This window comes from Oncorhynchus kisutch, linkage group LG9 (genome assembly GCF_002021735.2).
Source record: "Oncorhynchus kisutch isolate 150728-3 linkage group LG9, Okis_V2, whole genome shotgun sequence".
NCBI lineage: Eukaryota > Metazoa > Chordata > Actinopteri > Salmoniformes > Salmonidae > Oncorhynchus > Oncorhynchus kisutch.
Genome location: NC_034182.2, coordinates 39,833,537 through 39,858,327, shown reverse-complemented (window position 1 = coordinate 39,858,327; position 24,791 = coordinate 39,833,537). Strand labels below are relative to the sequence as shown.

At 45.2% G+C, this 24,791-nt stretch overlaps 1 protein-coding gene across 2 annotated transcripts in view; it reads left to right on the top strand.

Annotated features, from left to right (window-relative positions):
- rell1 (RELT like 1) overlaps nucleotides 1–24,791 on the top strand; it is a 45,315-nt gene that overhangs the window by 18,351 nt on the left and 2,173 nt on the right. For both annotated transcript variants that reach the window (XM_020491726.2, XM_020491725.2), the window contains exons 4-8: nucleotides 9,007–9,081; nucleotides 12,835–12,889; nucleotides 22,670–22,906; nucleotides 24,075–24,216; nucleotides 24,701–24,744. In XM_020491726.2, the coding sequence (XP_020347315.1) occupies nucleotides 9,007–9,081; nucleotides 12,835–12,889; nucleotides 22,670–22,906; nucleotides 24,075–24,216; nucleotides 24,701–24,733 (542 nt within the window). In that variant the 3' untranslated portion in view covers nucleotides 24,734–24,744. The remainder of the gene's footprint in view (nucleotides 1–9,006; nucleotides 9,082–12,834; nucleotides 12,890–22,669; nucleotides 22,907–24,074; nucleotides 24,217–24,700; nucleotides 24,745–24,791) is intronic.

The window sequence follows — 24,791 nt, the reverse complement described above, 5'->3', positions numbered from 1 at the left end:
GTAGATGGGTTGGGGGAGGTTACTGTAGATGGGTTGGGGGAGGTTACTGTAGATGGGTTGGGGGAGGTTACTGTAGATGGGTTACTGTAGATGGGTTAGGGGAGGTTACTGTGTAGATGGGTTGGGGGGGGTTACTGTGTAGATGGGTTAGAGAGGAATGGGGGGGGGGTTACTGTAGATGGGTTAGGGGGGGTTACTGTAGATGGGTTAGGGGGGGGTTACTGTAGATGGGTTAGGGGAGGTTACTGTAGATGGGTTAGGGGGGTTACTGTGTAGATGGTTAGAGAGGAATGGGGGGGTTACTGTAGATGGGTTAGAGAGGAATGGGGGGTTACTGTAGATGGGTTAGAGAGGAATGGGGGGGGTTACTGTAGATGGGTTAGAGAGGAATGGGGGGGCGGTTACTGTAGATGGGTTAGAGGAATGGCGGGGGGGTTACTGTAGATGGGTTAGGGGAGTTTACTGTAGATGGGTTAGGGGGGGTTACTGTAGATGTGTTAGAGGAATGGGGGGGGTTACTGTAGATGGGTTAGGGGAGGGTTACTGTAGATGGGTTACTGTAGATGGGTTAGGGGAGGTTACTGTAGATGGGTTAGGGGGGGTTACTGTAGATGGGTTAGGGTGGTTACTGTAGATGGGTTAGGGGAGGGTTACTGTAGATGGGTTACTGTAGATGGGTTAGGGGGGTTACTGTAGATGGGTTAGGGGAGGGTTACTGTAGATGGGTTAGGGGAGGGTTACTGTAGATGGGTTACTGTAGATGGGTTAGGGGGGGGAAGGGAGGTTACTGTAGATGGGTTAGGGGGGTTACTGTAGATGGGTTACTGTAGATGGGTTAGGGGGGGTTACTGTAGATGGGTTACTGTAGATGGGTTAGGGGGGGGTTACTGTAGATGGGTTAGGGGGGTTACTGTAGATGGGTTAGGGGGGAGCAAAGGCCATTTTTGAAGAATGTTTCACAACGTGATATATTGATATACGTTAATCATTTAATCTAAGGGCCAGGTTTTGTTCAGTTGCGCACACCGTGGCAAAACCTTTTGCAATGGGAAAACAAAATCTGTCTTCTTCCAATTGGACAAGTTCAGCAACTACCTCTCTGTTTCAAAACACTTTCTTGGTTTCAACAGAACCCGACCACCGCTACAGTGGGGCAAAAAAAGTATTTAGTCAGCCACCAATTGTGCAAGTTCTCCCATTTAAAAAGACGAGAGGCCTGTAATTTTCATCATAGGTACACTTCAACTATGACAGACAAAATGAGAGAAAATGAGAGAAAATCACATTGTAGGATTTTTTTATGTATTTATTTGCAAATTATGGTGGAAAATAAGTATATGGTCACCTACAAACAAGCAAGATTTCTGGCTCTCACAGACCTGTAAGAGGCTCCTCTGTCCTCCACTCGTTACCTGTATTAATGGCACCTGTTTGAACTTGTTATCAGTATAAAAGACACCTGTCCACAACCTCAAACAGTCACACTCCAAACTCCACTATGGCCAAGACCAAAGAGCTGTCAAAGGACACCAGAAACAAAATTGTAGACCTGCACCAGGCTGGGGAAGACTGAATCTGCAATAGGTAAGCAGCTTGGTTTGAAGAAATCAACTGTGGGAGCAATTATTGGGAAATGGAAGACATACAAGACCACTGATAATCTCCCTCGATCTGGGGCTCCACGCAAGATCTCATCCCGTGGGGTCAAAATGATCACAAGAACGGTGAGCAAAAATCCCAGAACCACACGGGGGGACCTAGTGAATGACCTGCAGAGAGCTGGGACCAAAGTAACAAAGCCTACCATCAGTAACACACTACGCCGCCAGGGACTCAAATCCTGCAGTGCCAGACGTGTCCCCCTGCTTATGCCAGTACATGTCCAGGCCCGTCTGAAGTTTGCTAGAGAGCATTTGGATGATCCAGAAGAAGATTGGGAGAATGTCATATGGTCAAATGAAACCAAAATATAACTTGTCGTGTTTGGAGGACAAAGAATGCTGAGTTGTATCCAAAGAACACCATACCTACTGTGAAGCATGGGGGTGGAAACATCATGCTTTGGGGCTGTTTTTCTGCAAAGGTACCAGGACGACTGATCCGTGTAAAGGAAAGAATGAATGGGGCCATGTATCGTGAGATTTTGAGTGAAAACCTCCTTCCATCAGCAAGGGCATTGAAGATGAAACGTGGCTGGGTCTTTCAACATGACAATGATCAATGTGAAAACCTTGTGAAGATTTACAGAAAACGTTTGCCCTCTGTCATTGCTAACAAAGGCTATATAACAAATTATTGAGAAACTTTTGTTATTGACCAAAAACTTATTTTCCACCATAATTTGCAAATAAATTCATTAAAAATCCTACAATGTGATTTTCATCTCATTTTGTCTGTCATAGTTGAAGTGTAGCTATGATGAAAATTACAGGCCTCATCTTTTCAAGTGGGAGAACTTGCACAATTGATTGCTGACTAAATACTTATTTGCCCCACTGTATGTGTACTGTTTAATGATGTAGCAGCTGTCCATATACTATACACCATGAGTGTCTCATCTTGAACACAGGAAGTATAGCCCCCCCCCCCCCCCCCCCTAACTTCAGACACTCTCTCTAGCGGTTGGAGGATTAAATCACCTCACTACATTTTAAATGGAAAACAACGGGACGTTTTGAGACTGAAGACACCGATTTTCTTTGTATTTTATGTAAGTTTGGTTTTGAGAGTAAAAAAATAACTTTATTTTTTTTAATAGGTTTTGAAAACTTTAACTTACATAAACTACAATGAATGAAATACACACACACACACACACACACACACACTTGAAGTTGGAAGTTTACCTCCCCCTTTGCCAAATGCATTTAAACTCAGTTTTTCACAATTCCTGACATTTTAATCCTAGTGTAAATTCCCTGTTTTAGGTCAGTTGGGATCTCCACTTTATTTTAAGAATGTGAAATGTCAGAATAATAGAGAATGTTTGATTTCTTTCATCACATTCCCAGTGGGTCAGAAGTTTACATACTCAATTAGTATTTGGTAGCATTGCCTTTTTTAAATTGTTTAACTTGGGTCAAATGTTTCGGGTACCCTTCCACAAGCTTCCCACAATAAGTTGGGTGAGTTTTGGCCCATTCCTCCTGACAGAGCTGGTGTAACTGAGTCAGGTTTGTAGACCTCCTTGCTCGCACACATGCTTTTTTAGGTCTGCCCACACATTTTCTATAGGATTGAGGTCAGGACGTTGTGATGGCCACTCCAATACCTTGACTTTGTTGTCCTTAAGCCATTTTGCCACAACTTTGGAAGTATGCTTGGGGTCATTGTTAATTTGGAAGGCCCATTTGCAACCAAGCTTTAACTTCTTGACTGATGTCTTGAGATGTTGCTTCAATATAACCACATAATTTTCCCCCTCATGATGCCATCTATTTTGTGAAGTGCACCAGTCTCTCCTGCAGCAAAGGTCCCCCACGACATGATGCTGCCACCCCCATGCTTCACGGTTGGAATGGTGTTCGGCTTGCAAGCCTCCCCCTTTTCCTCCAAATGTAATGATGGGTCATTATGGCCAAACAGTTCTATTTTTGTTTTATCAGACCAGAGGACATTTCTCCAAAAAGTGCGATCTTTGTCCCCATGTGCAGTTGCAAACCGTAGTCTGGCTTTTTTCATGGCAGTTTTGTAGCAGTGGCTTCTTCCTTTCAGGTTATGTCGACATAGGACTTGTTTTACTGTGGGTATAGATACTTTTGTACCTGTTTCCTCCAGCATCTTCACAAGGACCTTTTCTGTTGTTCTGGGATTGATTTGCACTTTTCGCACCAAAGTACGTTCATCTCTAGGAGCCAGAACGCGTCTCCTTCCTGAGGGGTATGACGGCTGCGTGGTCCCATGGTGTTTATACTTACGTACTATTGTTTGTACAGATGAACGTGGTTCCTTCAGGCGTTTGGAAATTGCTCCCAAGGACGAACCAGATTTGTGGAGGTCAACATTTTTTTTTCTGAGATCTTCACTGATATTCCCATGATGTCAAGCAGAGGCACTGAGTTTGAAGGTAGGCCTTGAAATACATCCACAGGTACACCTTCAATTGACTCAAATGATGTCAATTAGCCTATCAGAAGCTTCTAAAGCCATGTTAGATGACACTACAGTGGTAGGCTTGATTACCAATAACGACGAGACGGCCTACAGGGAGGAGGTGAGGGCCCTCTGAGTGTGGTGTCAGGAAAACAACGTGAAAAGTTTTAAGTTCCTCAGCCTACACATCACGGACAAACTGAAATGGCAAAGTACCTGCCCTCCAGGACACCTACACCACCCGATGTCACAGGAAGGCCATAAACTGCCTGTTCACCCCGCTATCATCCAGAAGGCGAGGTCAGTACAGGTGCATCAAAGCAGGGACCGAGAGACTGGAAAAACCAGCTTCTATCTCAAGGCCATCAGACTGTTAAACATCCACCACTAACATTGAGTGGCTGCTGCCAACACACTGACTCAACTCCAGCCACTTTAATAATGGAAATTGATGTAAAAATATATCACCAGCCACTTTAAACAATGCTACTTAATATAATGTTAACATACCCTACATTACTCATCTCATATGTATATACTGTACTCTATACCATCTACTGCATCATGCCTATGCCGTTCGGCCATCGCTCATTCATATATTTATATGTACATATTCTTATTCATTCCTTTACACTTGTGTGTATAAGGTAGTTGCTGGGAAATTGTTAGATTTCTTGTTAGATATTCCTGCATGGTCTGAACAAGAAGCACAAGCATTTCGCTACACTCACATTAATGTCTGCTAACCATGTATATGTGACCAATAACATTTGATGAAAGCCATGACATCATTTTCTGGAATTTTCCAGGCTGTTTAAAGGCAAAGTCAACTTAGTGTATGTAAACTTCTGACCCACTGGAATTGTGATACAGTGAAATAAACTATTGTTGGAGAGATTACTTAGGGCATCTACTTTGTGCATGACACAACTGACTTGCCAAAACTATAGTTTGTTAACGAGACATTTGTGGCGTGGTTGAAACACTTAGGTTGGGGTATTTATAACTTGTTATGTAAACTTCTGACTTCAACTGTATACACACACACACATTGTGGGACACGCTGTATATTGTACAATTAGACTGACCGACAGACCACATCATTTAACATCAATCTTGTAACCTACATTTTTCACACTCAATTGTATTTTAGTATTAAACCGATCTACTTTCTCACAACAAAATATTTATCACTCATATTTTTACAACGGCAATAGTCACAAAACATTGATGTCTTGATCACAAGATAACACTGTTGAAGGTAATATATTACTTAAACGCTGTTGAATATGCCGATAATGCGAGGTGCTACATTACCTTCCTCTGGGTCACCCAGGCAACAGACCTTCCTCTGGCTCACCCAGGCAACAGACCTTCCTCTGGCTCACCCAGGCAACAGACCTTCCACTGGCTCACCCAGGCAACAGACCTTCCACTGGCTCACCCAGGCAACAGACCTTCCACTGGGTCACCCAGGCAACAGACCTTCCTCTGGGTCACCCAGGCAACAGACCTTCCTCTGGGTCACCCAGGCAACAGACCTTCCTCTGGGTCACCCAGGCAACAGACCTTCCACTGGGTCACCCAGGCAACAGACCTTCCTCTGGGTCACCCAGGCAACAGACCTTCCTCTGGGTCACCCAGGCAACAGACCTTCCTCTGGGTCACCCAGGCAACAGACCTTCCTCTGGGTCACCCAGGCAACAGACCTTCCTCTGGGTCACCCAGGCAACAGACCTTCCTCTGGGTCACCCAGGCAACAGACCTTCCTCTGGGTCTTCCAGGCAACAGACCTTCCACTGGGTCACCCAGGCAACAGACCTTCCTCTGGGTCACCCAGGCAACAGACCTTCCTCTGGGTCACCCAGGCAACAGACCTTCCTCTGGGTCACCCAGGCAACAGACCTTCCTCTGGGTCACCCAGGCAACAGACCGCAAAACAAAGACTGGCTACTAGCCTTTCTACCAGAGTGTCATTCATCATTTAAGCCCCATTCAATCCTAAAGCTAATCCTCAGATTTCAGATGATATGTATATCTCACTGACTCATGGAACAGTTGGACAGGCAGGTTTGGCTCTTGAGAGGGGGCTGTGTGTATGTATAGGTGCACAGTGTGTGTCTACTGTGTAGGTGTGTGTGTACACTGTGTAGAAAGCCCTCATCTGTTACTTCTGCTCCAGTTTACTACAACAATACCAATAGGCCTTGCTATGGTGTTATAAGGAATGTCCTAAATATGAGGAACTTAATATACTGTGTGTAGGGATGGTCGGTGTACCGCATCGGACCCGTTTGGGTTTTTACTTGACTTTCTATACCGGTATTTGAATGTAAAAAAGAAAAGTGATACGCAGTGTGTAACGTCTATTTTTGTAGTTTAATTTGCTACTTGAGCTCTCTTTCTTTTATCTATCTATATCTATATATATATATATATATATATATATCACTTTCCACACCGACCTAGCCCCGCCCCCAGTCACTCAAGGAGTGCATTTGATGTTCCTCAACCACGAGACCCTTGTGTTCCGTCTACATGGTCAATGCAGCACATGCCACAATGTTGATGACAACAATGCTGTTTTCACTTTATCTTCTTAATGTAAATCCACTATCGTTCTATAATTACAATATTAGTTTGGAAATAGCTAGTTTTATTTTCTTAGCAAGTTGGGCCTAAATCTTGTTAGCTGCTAATGCTAATCGCTAGCTAATAAATGTATTGAGTCAGAGCAAATGTAATTCACTATACAGCCTTATAATACCAAGGAGACCTAAAATCTGCATGTTTGTTCCACAGTATCTTCTAAAGCGAAGAGGAGTACACAAAGTTTAGCTACTTCATTTAGCTACGAGAATTCAATGTAGCCAAAGATGATAGGGTCCACAAGAAAACACTTATCAACACTTTGGTTCCTACCCTGCCACAATAACTCGTCCCTGGGATTTTCATTCCTTGTCATGTCAAGCGCTGTATTCAAAGTGCACACTTTTAAAAATAAACACATATATATATATATATATTCTAATTTTAGAATAATCATTATATTCCTTGATTCCAACAGTTCACCCATGTGTTTTGCTCTAATTCGCAATTGCAACATTTGGTTGAAAATAAGTCCTAGATTATTGACCCATGTTATGCAGCCCTATGTGGCAGTGTGGAAATAATCTCCAAATTAGTGTAGGAAATGCAGAAATAGTTGATTTGAACAGTGTAAAACTATCAAAATAGATAAAGACTCATTAAAACTACCTAATGTATGTGTTGCCATCCTAGGGATCACTCACTACTCATAAAGCACCCTGAGATCACTCACTACTCATAAAGCACCCTGAGATCACTCACTACTCATAAAGCACCCTGAGATCACTCACTACTCATAAAGCACCCTGAGATCACTCACTACTCATAAAGCACCCTGAGATCACTCACTACTCATAAAGCACCCTGAGATCACTCACTACTCATAAAGCACCCTGAGATCACTCACTACTCATAAAGCACCCTGAGATCACTCACTACTCATGAAGCACCCTGAGATCACTCACTACTCATAAAGCACCCTGAGATCACTCACTACTCATAAAGCACCCTGAGATCACTCACTACTCATAAAGCACCCTGAGATCACTCACTACTCATAAAGCACCCTGAGATCACTCACTACTCATAAAGCACCCTGAGATCACTCACTACTCATAAAGCACCCTGAGATCACTCACTACTCATAAAGCACCCTGAGATCACTCACTACTCATAAAGCACCCTGAGATCACTCACTACTCATAAAGCACCCTGAGATCACTCACTACTCATAAAGCACCCTGAGATCACTCACTACTCATAAAGCACCCTGAGATCACTCACTACTCATAAAGCACCCTGAGATCACTCACTACTCATAAAGCACCCTGAGATCACTCACTACTCATAAAGCACCCTGAGATCACTCACTACTCATAAAGCACCCTGAGATCACTCACTACTCATAAAGCACCCTGAGATCACTCACTACTCATAAAGCACCCTGAGATCACTCACTACTCATAAAGCACCCTGAGATCACTCACTACTCATAAAGCACCCTGAGATCACTCACTACTCATAAAGCACCCTGAGATCACTCACTACTCATAAAGCACCCTGAGATCACTCACTACTCATAAAGCACCCTGAGATCACTCACTACTCATAAAGCACCCTGAGATCACTCACTACTCATAAAGCACCCTGAGATCACTACTCACTACTCATAAAGCACCCTGAGATCACTACTCACTACTCATAAAGCACCCTGAGATCACTACTCACTACTCATAAAGCACCCTGAGATCACTACTCACTACTCATAAAGCACCCTGAGATCACTACTCACTACTCATAAAGCACCCTGAGATCACTACTCACTACTCATAAAGCACCCTGAGATCACTCACTACTCCTCATAAAGCACCCTGAGATCACTCACTACTCATAAAGCACCCTGAGATCACTCACTACTCATAAAGCACCCTGAGATCACTCACTACTCATAAAGCACCCTGAGATCACTCACTACTCATAAAGCACCCTGAGATCACTCACTACTCATAAAGCACCCTGAGATCACTACTCACTACTCATAAAGCACCCTGAGATCACTACTCACTACTCATAAAGCACCCTGAGATCACTACTCACTACTCATAAAGCACCCTGAGATCACTACTCACTACTCATAAAGCAAATGTAGAACCTTTTATTATTTAAAAAACGAATTACAGTCCAATTTTCATATCCAATTATGGTATTTTGGGCATATCGCCCAGCCCTAACTGCCTTCCTGATGAATGTTAGGGATAACCTTTTCATGTCGACTAATGTGTTGCAGTGTTTGAGCTCTTTTTGTAATTGTGTGTTTCTCTACAGAGCTGAACGACACCTACAGTGAGAGCAACGACGACACCGTGGGACAGATCGTTCATTACATCATGAAGAATGAAGGTAACTAGGCAACAATACAGTAACCACTGAGTGTTTTATGGATAGTGGATAACTCCTCTCTCCTGACAACAATACTATAACTAGTGTCTATGACCACTCTACTGTCTCCTACTGACAACAATACTATAACTAGTCTCCATGACCTCTCTCCTGACAACAATACTATAACTAGTGTCTATGGACCACTGAACAGTTGTCATGGTTATGTCAGACCACTTGGTGGTGAGCTGCCTCCGTCTCCAATCGCACTGTCTTTCACACTCTGAAGCTACAGGAGGAGGTGTGTGTGGTGTGTGTGTGTGTGTTTAACATCCGGTGAGAGGTGAGTAGGTCAGGTCTGTCGTTCTACATGGTACACTAATTACTGAAGCTGCTGTGTGGTTACAATAGATTGTAAACACAGGAGCTTCCTACAATGTTGGAATTCCCTATCATCCTATTGTATTACAAGGTTATCACAAGTGTATTGACGGCAACCGTGCCATTGACTCACCCTCATTAGTTGACGTTGTGTGACCTATGCACGTGCACACACCTACATTCTGTGAGTCAGTCTCGATAGTATTGCCAGTCGGGATCGAGTATATTATTGTCAGTCTCGATAGTATTGCCTGATTATGACGAAAAAGGAAGTCTCCAAGTCCAAGCCATTTCCTGCTCGCGTTGGCATGCTGCACAAAGCCTTAGGGACTCGATACTGATTTATACTCTTCTTCCTTCCAGGTGGTCACAAAGGTGTGTTGCCCTCTGGTCAGACATGATAAGCGATTTTAATATGATGCTAGGCTTCTAGTGTAGTACACAGTCTTAGTTTGTGGGGAAATCGGTCTTAGTTTGACCGACGAGAGGAAACAGGATGTTCACATGGTCATGTGAAGTCGGACGTGACTCCGATGTTTCCACAGGTCTTTCCTCATCTTTTAGTTATTCTGGGATATATATATATATATATAAGTGTTGGCCAACACTTCAGTGGAGAAAAACATATGTATATATATATATATGTGTGTGTGTATGTGTGTGTGTGTGTGTGTATATATATGTGTGTGTGTGTATGTGTGTGTGTGTATATATATGTGTGTGTGTATATATATGTGTGTGTGTGTGTGTGTATATATGTGTGTGTATATATGTGTGTGTGTGTGTGTATATATGTATGTATGTATGTATGTGTATATGTATGTATGTGTATATATATATACGTTTTTCTTCACTGAAGTGTTGGCCAACACATTGCCTTCAGAAAGTATTCAGACCCCTTGACCTTTTTCTACATTTACGTTACAGCCTCCATTCTAAAAATGATTACATTTGGGGGTTTTTCCGCTCATCAATCTACACGCAATACCCCATAATGACATCGCAATACCCCATAATGACATCGCAATACCCCATAATGACATCGCAATACCCCATAATGACATCGCAATACCCCATAATGACATCGCAATACCCCATAATGACATCGCAATACCCCATAATGACATCGCAATACCCCATAATGACATCACAATACCCCATAATGACATCACAATACCCCATAATGACAGTGAAAACAGTTTGTTTTTTATTTGTTTAAAATAAACTTATCACATTCACATCAGTATTCAGACCCTTTAATCAGTTCTTTGTTGAAGCACCTTTAGCAGTGATTACAGCCACCGTCTTCTTGGGTATGACGCTACAAGCTTGACACGCCTGTATTTGGGGAGTTTCTCCCATTCTTCTCTGCAGATCCTCTCAAGCTCTGTCAGGTTGGATGGGGAGCATCGCTGCACAGCTTTTTCCAGTCTCTCCAGAGATGTTAGCTTGGGTTCAAGTCCGGGCTCTGGATCGGCCACTCGAGGCCATTCAGAGACTTGTCCCGAAGCCACTCCTGCTCTGTCTTGGCTGTGAACTTAGGGTCGTTGTCCTGTTGGACTGGGGCGAAGGTTCACAGTCTGAGGTCTTCAGTGCTCTGGAACAGATTTTCATCAAGGATCTCTCTGTACTTTGCGCCGTTCATCTTTGCCTCGATCCTGACTAGTCTCCCAGTCCCTGCCGCTGAAAAACATCCTCACAGCATGATGCTGCCACCACCATGCTTCACTGTAGGGTTGGTGTCCGGACATTTCTTCCAGACATGACGCTTGGCATTCAGGCGAAAGAGTTGAATCTTGGTTTCATCAGACCAGAAAAACTTGTTCATCATGTTCTGAGAGTCTTTAGGTGCTTTTTTGCAAACTCCAAGTGGGCTGTCACGTGCATTTTACTGAGGAGTGGCTTCCGTCTGGCCACTCTACCAAGTCCTGTTTGGTGGAGTGCTGCAGAGATGGGAGAACCTTCTGGAAGTTTCTCCCATCTCCACAGAGAAACTCTAGAGCTTTGTCAGAGTGACCATCAGGTTCTCGGTCACCTCCCTGACCAAGGCCTTTCTCCCCCGATTGCTCAGTTTGGCCGGGCGGTCAGTTCTAGGGAGAGGCTTGGTGGTTCCAAACCTCTTCCATTTAAGAATCATGGAGGCCACTGTGTTCTTGGGGACAATTCCTTGGACCTCATGGCTTGGTTTTGCTCTGACATGCACTGTCAACTGTGGGACCTTTTATATAGACAGGTGTGTGCCTTTCCAAATCATGTCCAATCAATCTAATTTACCACAGGTGGACTCCAATCAAGTTGTAGAAAACATCTCAATGATGATCAATGGAAACAGGATGCACCTGAGCTCAATTTTGAGTCTCATAGCGAAGGGTCTGAATACTGATGTAAATAAGCTATTTCTGTTTTTAAATTTTAATCAATTGACTATTATTTCTCAAACTGTTTTTGCTTTGTCATTATGGGGTATTGTGTGTAGATTGCTGAAGGGGGGATGGGGGGGGGGATTTTGAAACGCAACAAACTGTTTGGATAAAGTCAAGGGGTCTGAATAATTTCCGAAGGTGCCGTGTGTCCCTCTACTGCTAATCATGTGTCTCTCTACTGCTAATCGTGTGTCCCTCTACTGCCAATCGTGTGTCCCTCTACTGCCAATCGTGTGTCCCTCTACTGCCAATCGTGTGTCCCTCTACTGCCAATCGTGTGTCCCTCTACTGCCAATCGTGTGTCCCTCTACTGCCAATCGTGTGTCCCTCTACTGCCAATCGTGTGTCCCTCTACTGCCAATCGTGTGTCCCTCTACTGCCAATCGTGTGTCCCTCTACTGCCAATCGTGTGTCCCTCTACTGCCAATCGTGTGTCCTTGAAGCACATTGACGTGTGTCCCTCTACTGCTAATCGTGTGTCCTTGAAGCACATTGACATGTGTCCCTCTACTGCTAATCGTGTGTCCTTGAAGCACATTGACATGTGTCCTCGTTTCTTCAAGGTTATTAATAATGTAATTTACATGTGTAACACTTTGTCTTAGAAAGTCCTGTTGATAAGTAATACAAAAATAAAAAACCCTGTCCACAGTTATGCTCTTGTGCCATACTTCCTGTCTTCATACTTAGTAATGGCTTATTAATTATAGCACTAATGTGTCCTACATTTCAGGAAGACGCTGTTGTTTACATAATGCATTGTTTCCTGTGCTGGCACACAGCCTACACCCAGAGGTTATATTCTGAGGACTGAACGTGCTCCTGTTTAATTGAATGCAGTGCACCATTTTAATTGTGTTTTGGGGCTTATCGGCCGTGACCATATTCCAATAAATGTTTCCTCTTTTGATGTCACTTGCTCGTTCTCCTCGCTAATTCCCCTTCGCCATATTTTTCTCTGTCTACACAGCGAACTCCGATGCCCTCCAAGCCATGGTTCCTGAAAACAGCATAGACTCAGAAGGGTAAGTATCCTGTCATGACTTCTGTATTAAAACCCTGCTGCTGCTGGCTTCCCGAAGTCCAACTTAATCAGCACTATTTAAATATACATCAAATCTGAAAGGGAACCTTTTTAAGTAGCTCACAACCTCCTCTTAATGTTGTCTGATGTCTTTAACATTGAGGCCTATTTGGGGCGGCAGGTAGCCTAGTGGTTAGAGCGTTGGGCCAGTAATCAAAAGGTTGCTGGATCGAATCCCAGAGCTGACAAGGTAAAAATCATTCTGCCGTTGAACAAGGCCGTTGTAGACCGTTTACATTGTTAATAAGATTTTGTTCTTAACTGACTTGCCTTGTTAAATGTCAAAATAAAGTAAATATGAACATTGTCAGAAATTCCACCAAAAGGACTGGTTTCCAAGGATACAGTACCAATTGGGTGTGATTACTTTCCAAGCCACTAGATGGCAATGGTGTCCCTTTCTTTTTAATGGCGCTGAAGTGGCTGTCGTTTATCTGGAAGTCAAGCTGGTCTCTCAGACATTGTTTATGGCTTGGTGAGTTTGGATGAAGGCCAGGACTTTTTACGACTCAGAATATCAATATGATCCTAACATTTTATATGGTCATTCTGATTGTGCAATCGGGACCAGTCATCTCATAGAAACTGGAAATGAAACTACGGCTCCCTGCATTATACGACCATTCACTTACTAAACAGCTCAGGAATAGACCGACAGGAGCCTGATTCACAATCGTGACCTCTGACAGTTTCATTGAGAACGTCTTTGTTGCTGTGAATGGTAAGTAGGTCTGACTTTACAGGGCCTTGTCCATCAAAGAATATACATACCTGCATACCTGCCTACATACATACATACATACATACACACCTGCCTACATACATACATACATACATACACACCTGCCTACATACATACATACATACATACACACCTGCCTACATACATACATACACACCTGCCTACATACATACATACACACCTGCCTACATACATACATACATACATACACACCTGCCTACATACATACATACACACCTGCCTACATACATACATACACACCTGCCTACATACATACATACATACATACATACATACACACCTGCCTACATACATACATACATACATACATACACACCTGCCTACATACATACATACATACACACCTGCCTACATACATACACACCTGCCTACATACATACACACCTGCCTACATACATACACACCTGCCTACATACATACATACATACACACCTGCCTACATACATACATACATACACACCTGCCTACATACATACATACATACATACACACCTGCCTATCTACATACATACATACACACCTGCCTATCTACATACATACATACACACCTGCCTATCTACATACATACATACACACCTGCCTATCTACATACATACATACACACCTGCCTATCTACATACATACATACACACCTGCCTATCTACATACATACATACACACCTGCCTATCTACATACATACATACACACCTGCCTATCTACATACATACATACACACCTGCCTATCTACATACATACATACACACCTGCCTACATACATACATACATACATACACACCTGCCTACATACATACATACATACATACCTGCCTATCTACATACATACATACACACCTGCCTATCTACATACATACATACACACCTGCCTATCTACATACATACATACATACATACACACCTGCCTATCTACATACATACATACATACCTGCCTATCTACATACATACATACACACCTGCCTACATACATACATACATACATACATACCTGCCTACATACATACATACATACATACATACCTGCCTATCTACATACATACATACACACCTGCCTACATACATACATACATACATACACACCTGCCTACATACATACATACATACACACCTGCCTATCTACATACATACATACACACCTGCCTACATACATACATACATACATGCATACATACATACATGCATACATACATACATATACACCTGCCTACATACACACCTGCCTACATACACACCTGCCTACATACATACATACATGCATACATACACACCTGCCTACATATACACCTGCCTACATACACACCTGCCTACATGCATACATACACACCTGCCTACATACACACCTGCCTACATATACACCTGCCTACATACACACCTGCCTACATACACACCTGCCTACATACACACCTGCCTACATACACACCTGCCTACATACATACATACATACATACCTGCCTATCTACATACATACACACCTGCCTACATACACACCTGCCTACATACATACATACATACATACACACCTGCCTACATACATACATACATACACACCTGCCTACATACATACATACATACATACATACATACATACATACATACATACACACCTGCCTACATACATACATACATGCATACATACATACATACATACATACATACATACATACATACACACCTGCCTACATACATACATACATGCATACATACACACCTGCCTACATACATACATACATGCATACATACATACATGCATACATGCATACATACACACCTGCCTACATATACACCTGCCTACATACACACCTGCCTACATACACACCTGCCTACATACATACATACATACATGCATACATACACACCTGCCTACATATACACCTGCCTACATATACACCTGCCTACATACACACCTGCCTACATACACACCTGCCTACATGCATACCTGCCTACATACACACCTGCCTACATGCATACCTGCCTACATACACACCTGCCTACATACACACCTGCCTACATACACACCTGCCTACATACACACCTGCCTACATACACACCTGCCTACATACCTACATACATACCTGCCTATCTACATACATACATACAGACACACCTGCCTACATACACACCTGCCTACATACATACATACATACATACATACATACATACATACATACATACATACATACATACATACATACATACATACATACATACACACCTGCCTACATACATACATACACACCTGCCTACATACACACCTGCCTACATACACACCTGCCTACCTACATACATACACACCTGCCTACATACACACCTGCCTACATACATACATACCTGCCTATCTACATACATACATACAGACACACCTGCCTACATACACACCTGCCTACATACATACATACATACATACATACATACATACATACATACATACATACATACATACATACATACACACCTGCCTACATACATACATACACACCTGCCTACATACACACCTGCCTACATACACACCTGCCTACCTACATACATACACACCTGCCTACATACACACCTGCCTACCTACATACATACATACACACCTGCCTACCTACATACACACCTGCCTACATACATACATACATACATACATACATACATACATACATACATACATACATACATACATACATACATACATACATACATACATACATACATACATACATACATACATACATACGTACACACCTGCCTACATACACACCTGCCTACATACATGCCTACCGACCGAGAGTGCTGGCACTCACAACCATAAATGGTGTCCAAGGAGGGATGACTGCAGAGAGAGAGGAGGGATGACTGCAGAGAGAAGAGAAAGGGAGAGGAGGGATGACTGCAGAGAGAGAGAAGAGAAAGGGAGAGGAGGGATGACTGCAGAGAGAGAGAAGAGAAAGGGAGAGGAGGGATGACTGCAGAGGGAGAGAAGAGAAAGGGAGAGGAGGGATGACTGCAGAGAGAGAGAAGAGAAAGGGAGAGGAGGGATGACTGCAGAGAGAGAGAAGAGAAAGGGAGAGGAGGGATGACTGCAGAGAGAGAGAAGAGAAAGGGAGAGGGATGACTGGAGAAAGGGAGAGGAGGGATGACTGCAGAGAGAGAGAGAGAGAGAGAGAGAAGAGAAAGGGAGAGGAGGGATGACTGGAGAAAGGGAGAGGAGGGATGACTGCAGAGAGAGAGAGAAGAGAAAGGGAGAGGAGGGATGACTGCAGAGAGAGAGAGAAGAGAAAGGGAGAGGAGGGATGACTGCAGAGAGAGAGAGAAGAGAAAGGGAGAGGAGGGATGACTGCAGAGAGAGAGAGAAGAGAAAGGGAGAGGAGGGATGACTGCAGAGAGAGAGAAGAGAAAGGGAGAGGAGGGATGACTGCAGAGAGAGAGAGAAGAGAAAGGGAGAGGAGGGATGACTGCAGAGAGAGAGAGAGAGAAGAGAAAGGGAGAGGGATGACTGCAGAGAGAGAGAAAAGGGAGAGGGATGACTGCAGAGAGAGAGAAGAGAAAGGGAGAGGGATGACTGCAGAGAGAGAGAAGAGAAAGGGAGAGGAGGGATGACTGCAGAGAGAGAGAAGAGAAAGGGAGAGGAGGGATGACTGCAGAGAGAAGAGAAAGGGAGATGAGGGATGACTGCAGAGAGAGAGAAGAGAAAGGGAGAGGAGGGATGACTGCAGAGAGAGAGAGAGAGAGAAGAGAAAGGGAGAGGAGGGATGACTGCAGAGAGAGAGAGAGAGAGAAGAGAAAGGGAGAGGAGGGATGACTGCAGAGAGAGAGAGAGAGAGAGAAGAGAAAGGGAGAGGGGGGATGACTGCAGAGAGAGAGAGAGAAGAGAAAGGGAGAGGAGGGATGACTGCAGAGAGAGAGAGAGAGAGAGAAGAGAAAGGGAGAGGAGGGATGACTGCAGAGAGAGAGAGAGAAGAGAAAGGGAGAGGAGGGATGACTGCAGAGAGAGAGAGAGAAGAGAAAGGGAGAGGAGGGATGACTGCAGAGAGAGAGAAGAGAAAGGGAGAGGAGGGATGACTGCAGAGAGAGAGAGAAGAGAAAGGGAGAGGAGGGATGACTGCAGAGAGAGAGAAGAGAAAGGGAGAGGAGGGATGACTGCAGAGAGAGAGAAGAGAAAGGGAGAGGAGGGATGACTGCAGAGAGAGAGAGAAGAGAAAGGGAGAGGAGGGATGACTGCAGAGAGAGAGAGAAGAGAAAGGGAGAGGAGGGATGACTGCAGAGAGAGAGAAGAGAAAGGGAGAGGAGGGATGACTGCAGAGAGAGAGAGAAGAGAAAGGGAGAGGAGGGATGACTGCAGAGAGAGAGAGAAGAGAAAGGGAGAGGAGGGATGACTGCAGAGAGAGAGAGAAGAGAAAGGGAGAGGAGGTATTTTTATGTGTGGGGTGACGTTCAGGATGAATAAATCATAGTGTGGCGAGTCAGGATGAGGTATGGCCACGACATTGGGTGTTCCGGCACAGTCCGCGGGACAGGACACCACAATGTGTGGGTCTCTCTGTCTCTCAATGTGCTTCATTGGCACATCGTAACAGTGTACACATTGCCAAAGCTTATTTGGGATATTTACCATATTAAAGTAATAATAATGAACATTGTCAACGGTAACAACAATAACCAACGGTCAAAATAACCATTAAATAATAACGATATAGAAGACATGTGCAGGTTGATTGTTCTGTCAGACACTGTCCGTCATCTTACGGCAGGCAGCAATGTAGTGCGCTGCCAACCCACAGCTCTCTGTGTCCTCCCCCAACAGGACGGGTAGCCTATCCTCATCAGAGAGGTCTTTGAAACCTTGAATAAGGGTTTCAAATTTGGGGAAATGACACTCTCTAATGGTTTTATATTTTTGACATTTTGTCAGGAAATGCAGCTCCGTCTCAGGTCCTGCTGTGGTGCAGTGGTTGCATAGCCTTTCCTCTACAGGGAGCCAGGTTCTGCTGTGGTGCAGTGGTTGCATAGCCTTTCCTCTACAGGGAGCCAGGTTTTCCTGTGTCTACCCTTCTCAATGGCAAGGCTGTGCTCACTAAGCCTGTACTTCGTCAAGGTTTTGATCAGTAACCATGGTCAAATATTTAGCCACGGTGTACTGCTGATTTAGGGTCAGATAGCACTGCATTTAGCTTTGTGTTTCCCAATAAGCAATATAGTTTTGTTTTGACTGTGTTGTAATTTGGTTTATCCTGATTGATTGGATGTTCTGGTGTGTTAGTAGAACAGGTTAGTGAACTGATCCCCAGGACCAGCTGGATGAGGGGACTGAGGCTTCAGTGTGTTAGTAGAACAGGTTTGTGAACTCATCCCCAGGACCAGCTGGATGAGGGGACTGAGGCTTCAGTGTGTTAGTAGAACAGGTTTGTGAACTCATCCCCAGGACCAGCTGGATGAGGGGACTGAGGCTTCAGTGTGTTAGTAGAACAGGTTAGTGAACTCAGCCCCAGGACCAGCTGGATGAGGGGACTGAGGCTTCAGTGTGTTAGTAGAACAGGTTTGTGAACTCATCCCCAGGACCAGCTGGATGAGGGGACTGAGGCTTCAGTGTGTTAGTAGAACAGGTTAGTGAACTCAGCCCCAGGACCAGCTGGATGAGGGGACTGAGGCTTCAGTGTGTTAGTAGAACAGGTTAGTGAACTCAGCCCCAGGACCAGCTGGATGAGGGGACTGAGGCTTCAGTGTGTTAGTAGAACAGGTTAGTGAACACAGCCCCAGGACCAGCTGGATGAGGGGACTGAGGCTTCAGTGTGTTAGTAGAACAGGTTAGTGAACTCAGCCCCAGGACCAGCTGGATGAGGGGACTGAGGCTTCAGTGTGTTAGTAGAACAGGTTAGTGAACTCAGCCCCAGGACCAGCTGGATGAGGGGACTGAGGCTTCAGTGTGTTAGTAGAACAGGTTAGTGAACTCAGCCCCAGGACCAGTTGGATGAGGGGACTGAGGCTTCAGTGTGTTAGTAGAACAGGTTTGTGAACTCAGCCCCAGGACCAGCTGGATGAGGGGACTGAGGCTTCAGTGTGTTAGTAGAACAGGTTTGTGAACTCAGCCCCAGGACCAGCTGGATGAGGGGACTGAGGCTTCAGTGTGTTAGTAGAACAGGTTTGTGAACTCATCCCCAGGACCAGCTGGATGAGGGGACTGAGGCTTCAGTGTGTTAGTAGAACAGGTTTGTGAACTCATCCCCAGGACCAGCTGGATGAGGGGACTGAGGCTTCAGTGTGTTAGTAGAACAGGTTAGTGAACTCAGCCCCAGGACCAGCTGGATGAGGGGACTGAGGCTTCAGTGTGTTAGTAGAACAGGTTTGTGAACTCATCCCCAGGACCAGCTGGATGAGGGGACTGAGGCTTCAGTGTGTTAGTAGAACAGGTTAGTGAACTCAGCCCCAGGACCAGCTGGATGAGGGGACTGAGGCTTCAGTGTGTTAGTAGAACAGGTTAGTGAACTCAGCCCCAGGACCAGCTGGATGAGGGGACTGAGGCTTCAGTGTGTTAGTAGAACAGGTTAGTGAACACAGCCCCAGGACCAGCTGGATGAGGGGACTGAGGCTTCAGTGTGTTAGTAGAACAGGTTAGTGAACTCAGCCCCAGGACCAGCTGGATGAGGGGACTGAGGCTTCAGTGTGTTAGTAGAACAGGTTAGTGAACTCAGCCCCAGGACCAGCTGGATGAGGGGACTGAGGCTTCAGTGTGTTAGTAGAACAGGTTAGTGAACTCAGCCCCAGGACCAGTTGGATGAGGGGACTGAGGCTTCAGTGTGTTAGTAGAACAGGTTTGTGAACTCAGCCCCAGGACCAGCTGGATGAGGGGACTGAGGCTTCAGTGTGTTAGTAGAACAGGTTTGTGAACTCAGCCCCAGGACCAGCTGGATGAGGGGACTGAGGCTTCAGTGTGTTAGTAGAACAGGTTAGTGAACTCAGCCCCAGGACCAGCTGGATGAGGGGACTGAGGCTTCAGTGTGTTAGTAGAACAGGTTAGTGAACTCAGCCCCAGGACCAGTTGGATGAGGGGACTGAGGCTTCAGTGTGTTAGTAGAACAGGTTTGTGAACTCAGCCCCAGGACCAGCTGGATGATGGGACTCTTTTCTTTGCTCAGCTCTTGGCATTGCAGGGCTTGGTAGTGATATAGAGGGGGGCATTATTTTTTTACATGTTTCTAAAATGTAATTGCTCTTTTTTGTGGATATTAGTGGATATTGGCCTAATTCTGCTGCATGCAATGTTTGTAGTTTTCCTCTGGGCATGTAGGAGAATCTTACAGAACTCAGCATGGAGGGTTTCCATGGGGTTTTAGCCAAAAACATACTAAATAATTGTAGTGTGTGCAGTACTCTATATATGTTGTACCAATTTAGAACTTTGGTCTAATTCTCTGAGATCTGGATCTTCTCTGGAAAATCATTAACTGCCAGGGACCAGGTCTCTGTCGCGCTCTCTTTCTCTCTCTGTCGTCCTATTACTGTACACCATCCTTTATGCCTAGTGGTTAGAGGGTTGGACTAGTCTGTCTCTGTCTCTCTCTCTGTCGCTCTCTCTCTGTCGCTCTCTCTCTTTCGCTCTCTCTCCCTCGTCTTCCTCTCTTTCTCTCTCTCTCCCTCGTCTTCCTCTCTCTCTCCCTCGTCTTCCTCTCTCTCTCCCTCGTCTTCCTCTCTTTCTCTCTCTCTCCCTCGTCTTCCTCTCTTTCCCTCTCTCTCCCTCGTCTTCCTCTCTTTCCCTCTCTCTCCCTCGTCTTCCTCTCTTTCCCTCTCTCTCCCTCGTCTTCCTCTTTCCCTCTCTCTCCCTCGTCTTCCCCTCTCTTTCCCTCTCTCCCTCGTCTTCCCCTCTCTTTCCCTCTCTCCCTCGTCCTCCTCTCTCTTTCCCTCTCTCTCACGCTCTCTCTCTCTTTCCCTCTCTCACGCTCTCTCTTTCCCTCTCTCTTTCCCTCGTCCTCCTCTCTCTTTCCCTCTCTCTCTCTCTCTTTCCCTCTCTCTTTCCCTCATCCTCCTCTCTCTCGCTTTCCCCTTCATCAGCCAAAGCTTCCAGGACAATTTCCAAATGATATGGTAATGGAGACGAATACAAGTGTGGTGTTCTGATTCCCGCAGGCGCAAACAGCCGTCTCTGACACCACTTAAGTCCTTACACTCTACAGTCCATAGAGTGATGGACAGTACAGTCCTCTCTACACCAGGAGACCACACATTGGGTTAGTGATGGACAGTACAGTCCTCTCTACACCAGGAGAATACACATTGGGTTAGTGATGGACAGTACAGTCCTCTCTACACCAGGAGAATACACATTGGGTTAGTGATGGACAGTACAGTCCTCTCTACACCAGGAGACCACACATTGGGTTAGTGATGGACAGTACAGTCCTCTCTACACCAGGAGAATACACATTGGGTTAGTGATGGACAGTACAGTCCTCTCTACACCAGGAGACCACACATTGGGTTAGTGATGGACAGTACAGTCCTCTCTACACCAGGAGAACCCACATTGGGTTAGTGATAGACAGTACAGTCCTCTCTACACCAGGAGACCACACATTGGGTTAGTGATAGACAGTCCTCTCTACACCAGGAGAATACACATTGGGTTAGTGATGGACAGTACAGTCCTCTCTACACCAGGAGACCACACATTGGGTTAGTGATGGACAGTACAGTCCTCTCTACACCAGGAGACCACACATTGGGTTAGTGATGGACAGTACAGTCTGTGCTAGGGATGTGTAGACATTCGCTAGGGATGTGTAGACTAGTGTAAAGACTGTGGGATGTGTAGACTAGTGTAAAGACTGTGGGATGGGTAGACTAGTGTAAAGACTGTGGGATGTGTAGACTAGTGTAAAGACTGTGGGATGGGTAGACTAGTGTAAAGACTGTGGGATGGGTAGACTAGTGTAAAGACTGTGTCTGTATCACCAGTTTGCTTGCGTTTCTTCCTCCTTTTCCTCCACAGCCCACCGCTGACTCCCACCTCCCCCACCCTCCCAGTGACCCCCGTCTCGCCTCGTGTCCCGGCCGGACTCGCCAGACACACCTGCAACCACCTGCACACCATCGGAGGCATGGGGGGCCTCAGCAGCGTCTGCAACCGCTGCAATCACAAAAAGTGGCCCCTGATGAGGCGCGTGTCCACCAAGAGGATAGTAGACAGGAGGAGCCACGGAGAGGTCACTGTGTTGGCTGTGGGGAGGTGAGAGATCATAAGTGGTTTCCATGTATTTGATATCGTTCCCCTCCCAACCATTACCACGAGCCCATCCTCCCCAATTAAGGTGCCACCAACCTCCTGTGGTCTATAGAGAAGTCTTGTCTGTGTGAGAGGGATGACTGTGTGCGTGCGCGCGTGTGTGAATTATTTTCTCTCAGAGAGCCAGTTGAAGTGTATCAAGCCATCCTCCCTGCCTGCTTCCGGTCCTGTAGAGGAGCTGATCTGAATGCAGAGGGACCTGGTGCGTTTTCATTAGCTCATCCAGATAAATGGAAGTGTGTGTACGGGGCCACACTGAGCAGGGAGGGAATAGCCATTACCTGATTTTAATTGAATCTGTGTAGTGCTGTGCCAGAGTGATGTCTCTTTGTGCTCCTCAGTGAGAATCATAACATAGGCCCTGGTCCAAGAGGTCCTATAGCGCCGATAACAGCACACTATACTGTATTTTATAATCTACTGGTACTGATGCACGGACCGGTTTGGGTTTTTACTTCTGCATCCTGTTAAATCCACGTCAATCAGTGTAGATGAAGGTGGAGGAGACGTGCTAAAGAAGGATCGTTAGGGGCCTCCCGAGTGGTGCAGTGGTCTAAGGCCCTGCATCGCAGTGCTAGCTGAGACACTAGACATTCTGGTTCGAGTCCAGGCTCTGTCGCAACCGACCGGGAGACCCATGGGGGTGGCGCACAGTTGGCTCAGCGTCGTCCGGGTTAGGGGAGGGTTTGGCTGTCCCATTGCGGGTTTCCCTGTCCCATTGCGGGTTTCCCTGTCCCATTGCGCACCAGCGACTCCTGTGGCGGGCCGAGTGTAGTGCAAGCTGACACGGTCGCCAGATGTACAGTGTCTCAGAAGCGTATGTGCGCCTGGCTTCAGAAGAGATAGATGGATATATATATTCTAATAGTTGTCTGAGTAGTTGATTTCTCCAGTTATTGTCAGTTGCATGTTGATTCCCATGGTGTTATGTCCTCTTTATCACCAGTGTTATATCCTCTTTATCACCAGTGTTATATCCTCTTCATCACCAGTGTTATATCCTCTTCATCACCAGTGTTATATCCTCTTCATCACCAGTGTTATATCCTCTTCATCACCAGTGTTATATCCTCTTTATCACCAGTGTTATGCTATGATCTATCCCTGCCAGGTTCCGGGTTACAAAGTGTGACAAGGAGAGGCCCGTCAGAGAAAGGAGGACCATGCTCAGCACTGACTCCAACGGGAGTGTGCCGGGGTCGCCCACGGAGAAGGAACCCTTTGAGGGCAGGACCATCTCTGAGTCACATCAGGTCTGTCTGAGAGTGACATTCAGTCCGATTCACCCGGTTACACACAGGTTTCATCCAATAGGGTCTGTCTATAGTGACATGGACCAAACTCCCAGGCATTTCTGTATTTGCATAGAGTCTGTATTTGCATAGAGTCTGTATTTGCATAGAGTCTGTATTTGCATAGAGTCTGTATTTGCATAGAGTCTGTATTTGCATAGAGTCTGTATTTGAGGCATTTTTCATTGTAACTTCCCACATTGACTAGGTACCGGCACCCCCTGTATATAGCCTTGCTATTGTTATCTTTTTAAAATATTTTTCACTTTAGTTTATTTGGTAAAGATTTTCTTAACCAACAGTGCAGTTCAAGAAGAGTTAAGGGCTTGTAAGTCAGCTTTTCACGGTAAGGTCTACTACATGTGTTGTATTCGGCGCATGTGACAAAGTTAGATTTGAAATGTGTATTTCCTGAAGTGTGATTTCCTCCTCCCCTTTCCGTTAGGATCAGAAGGAAGACGGGGCTGATCCAAAGTGACAGGAACCAAGGTGACTTTCTATTGGGCTCTGAAGTTCTATCTAGGCTGGTTTCTGGG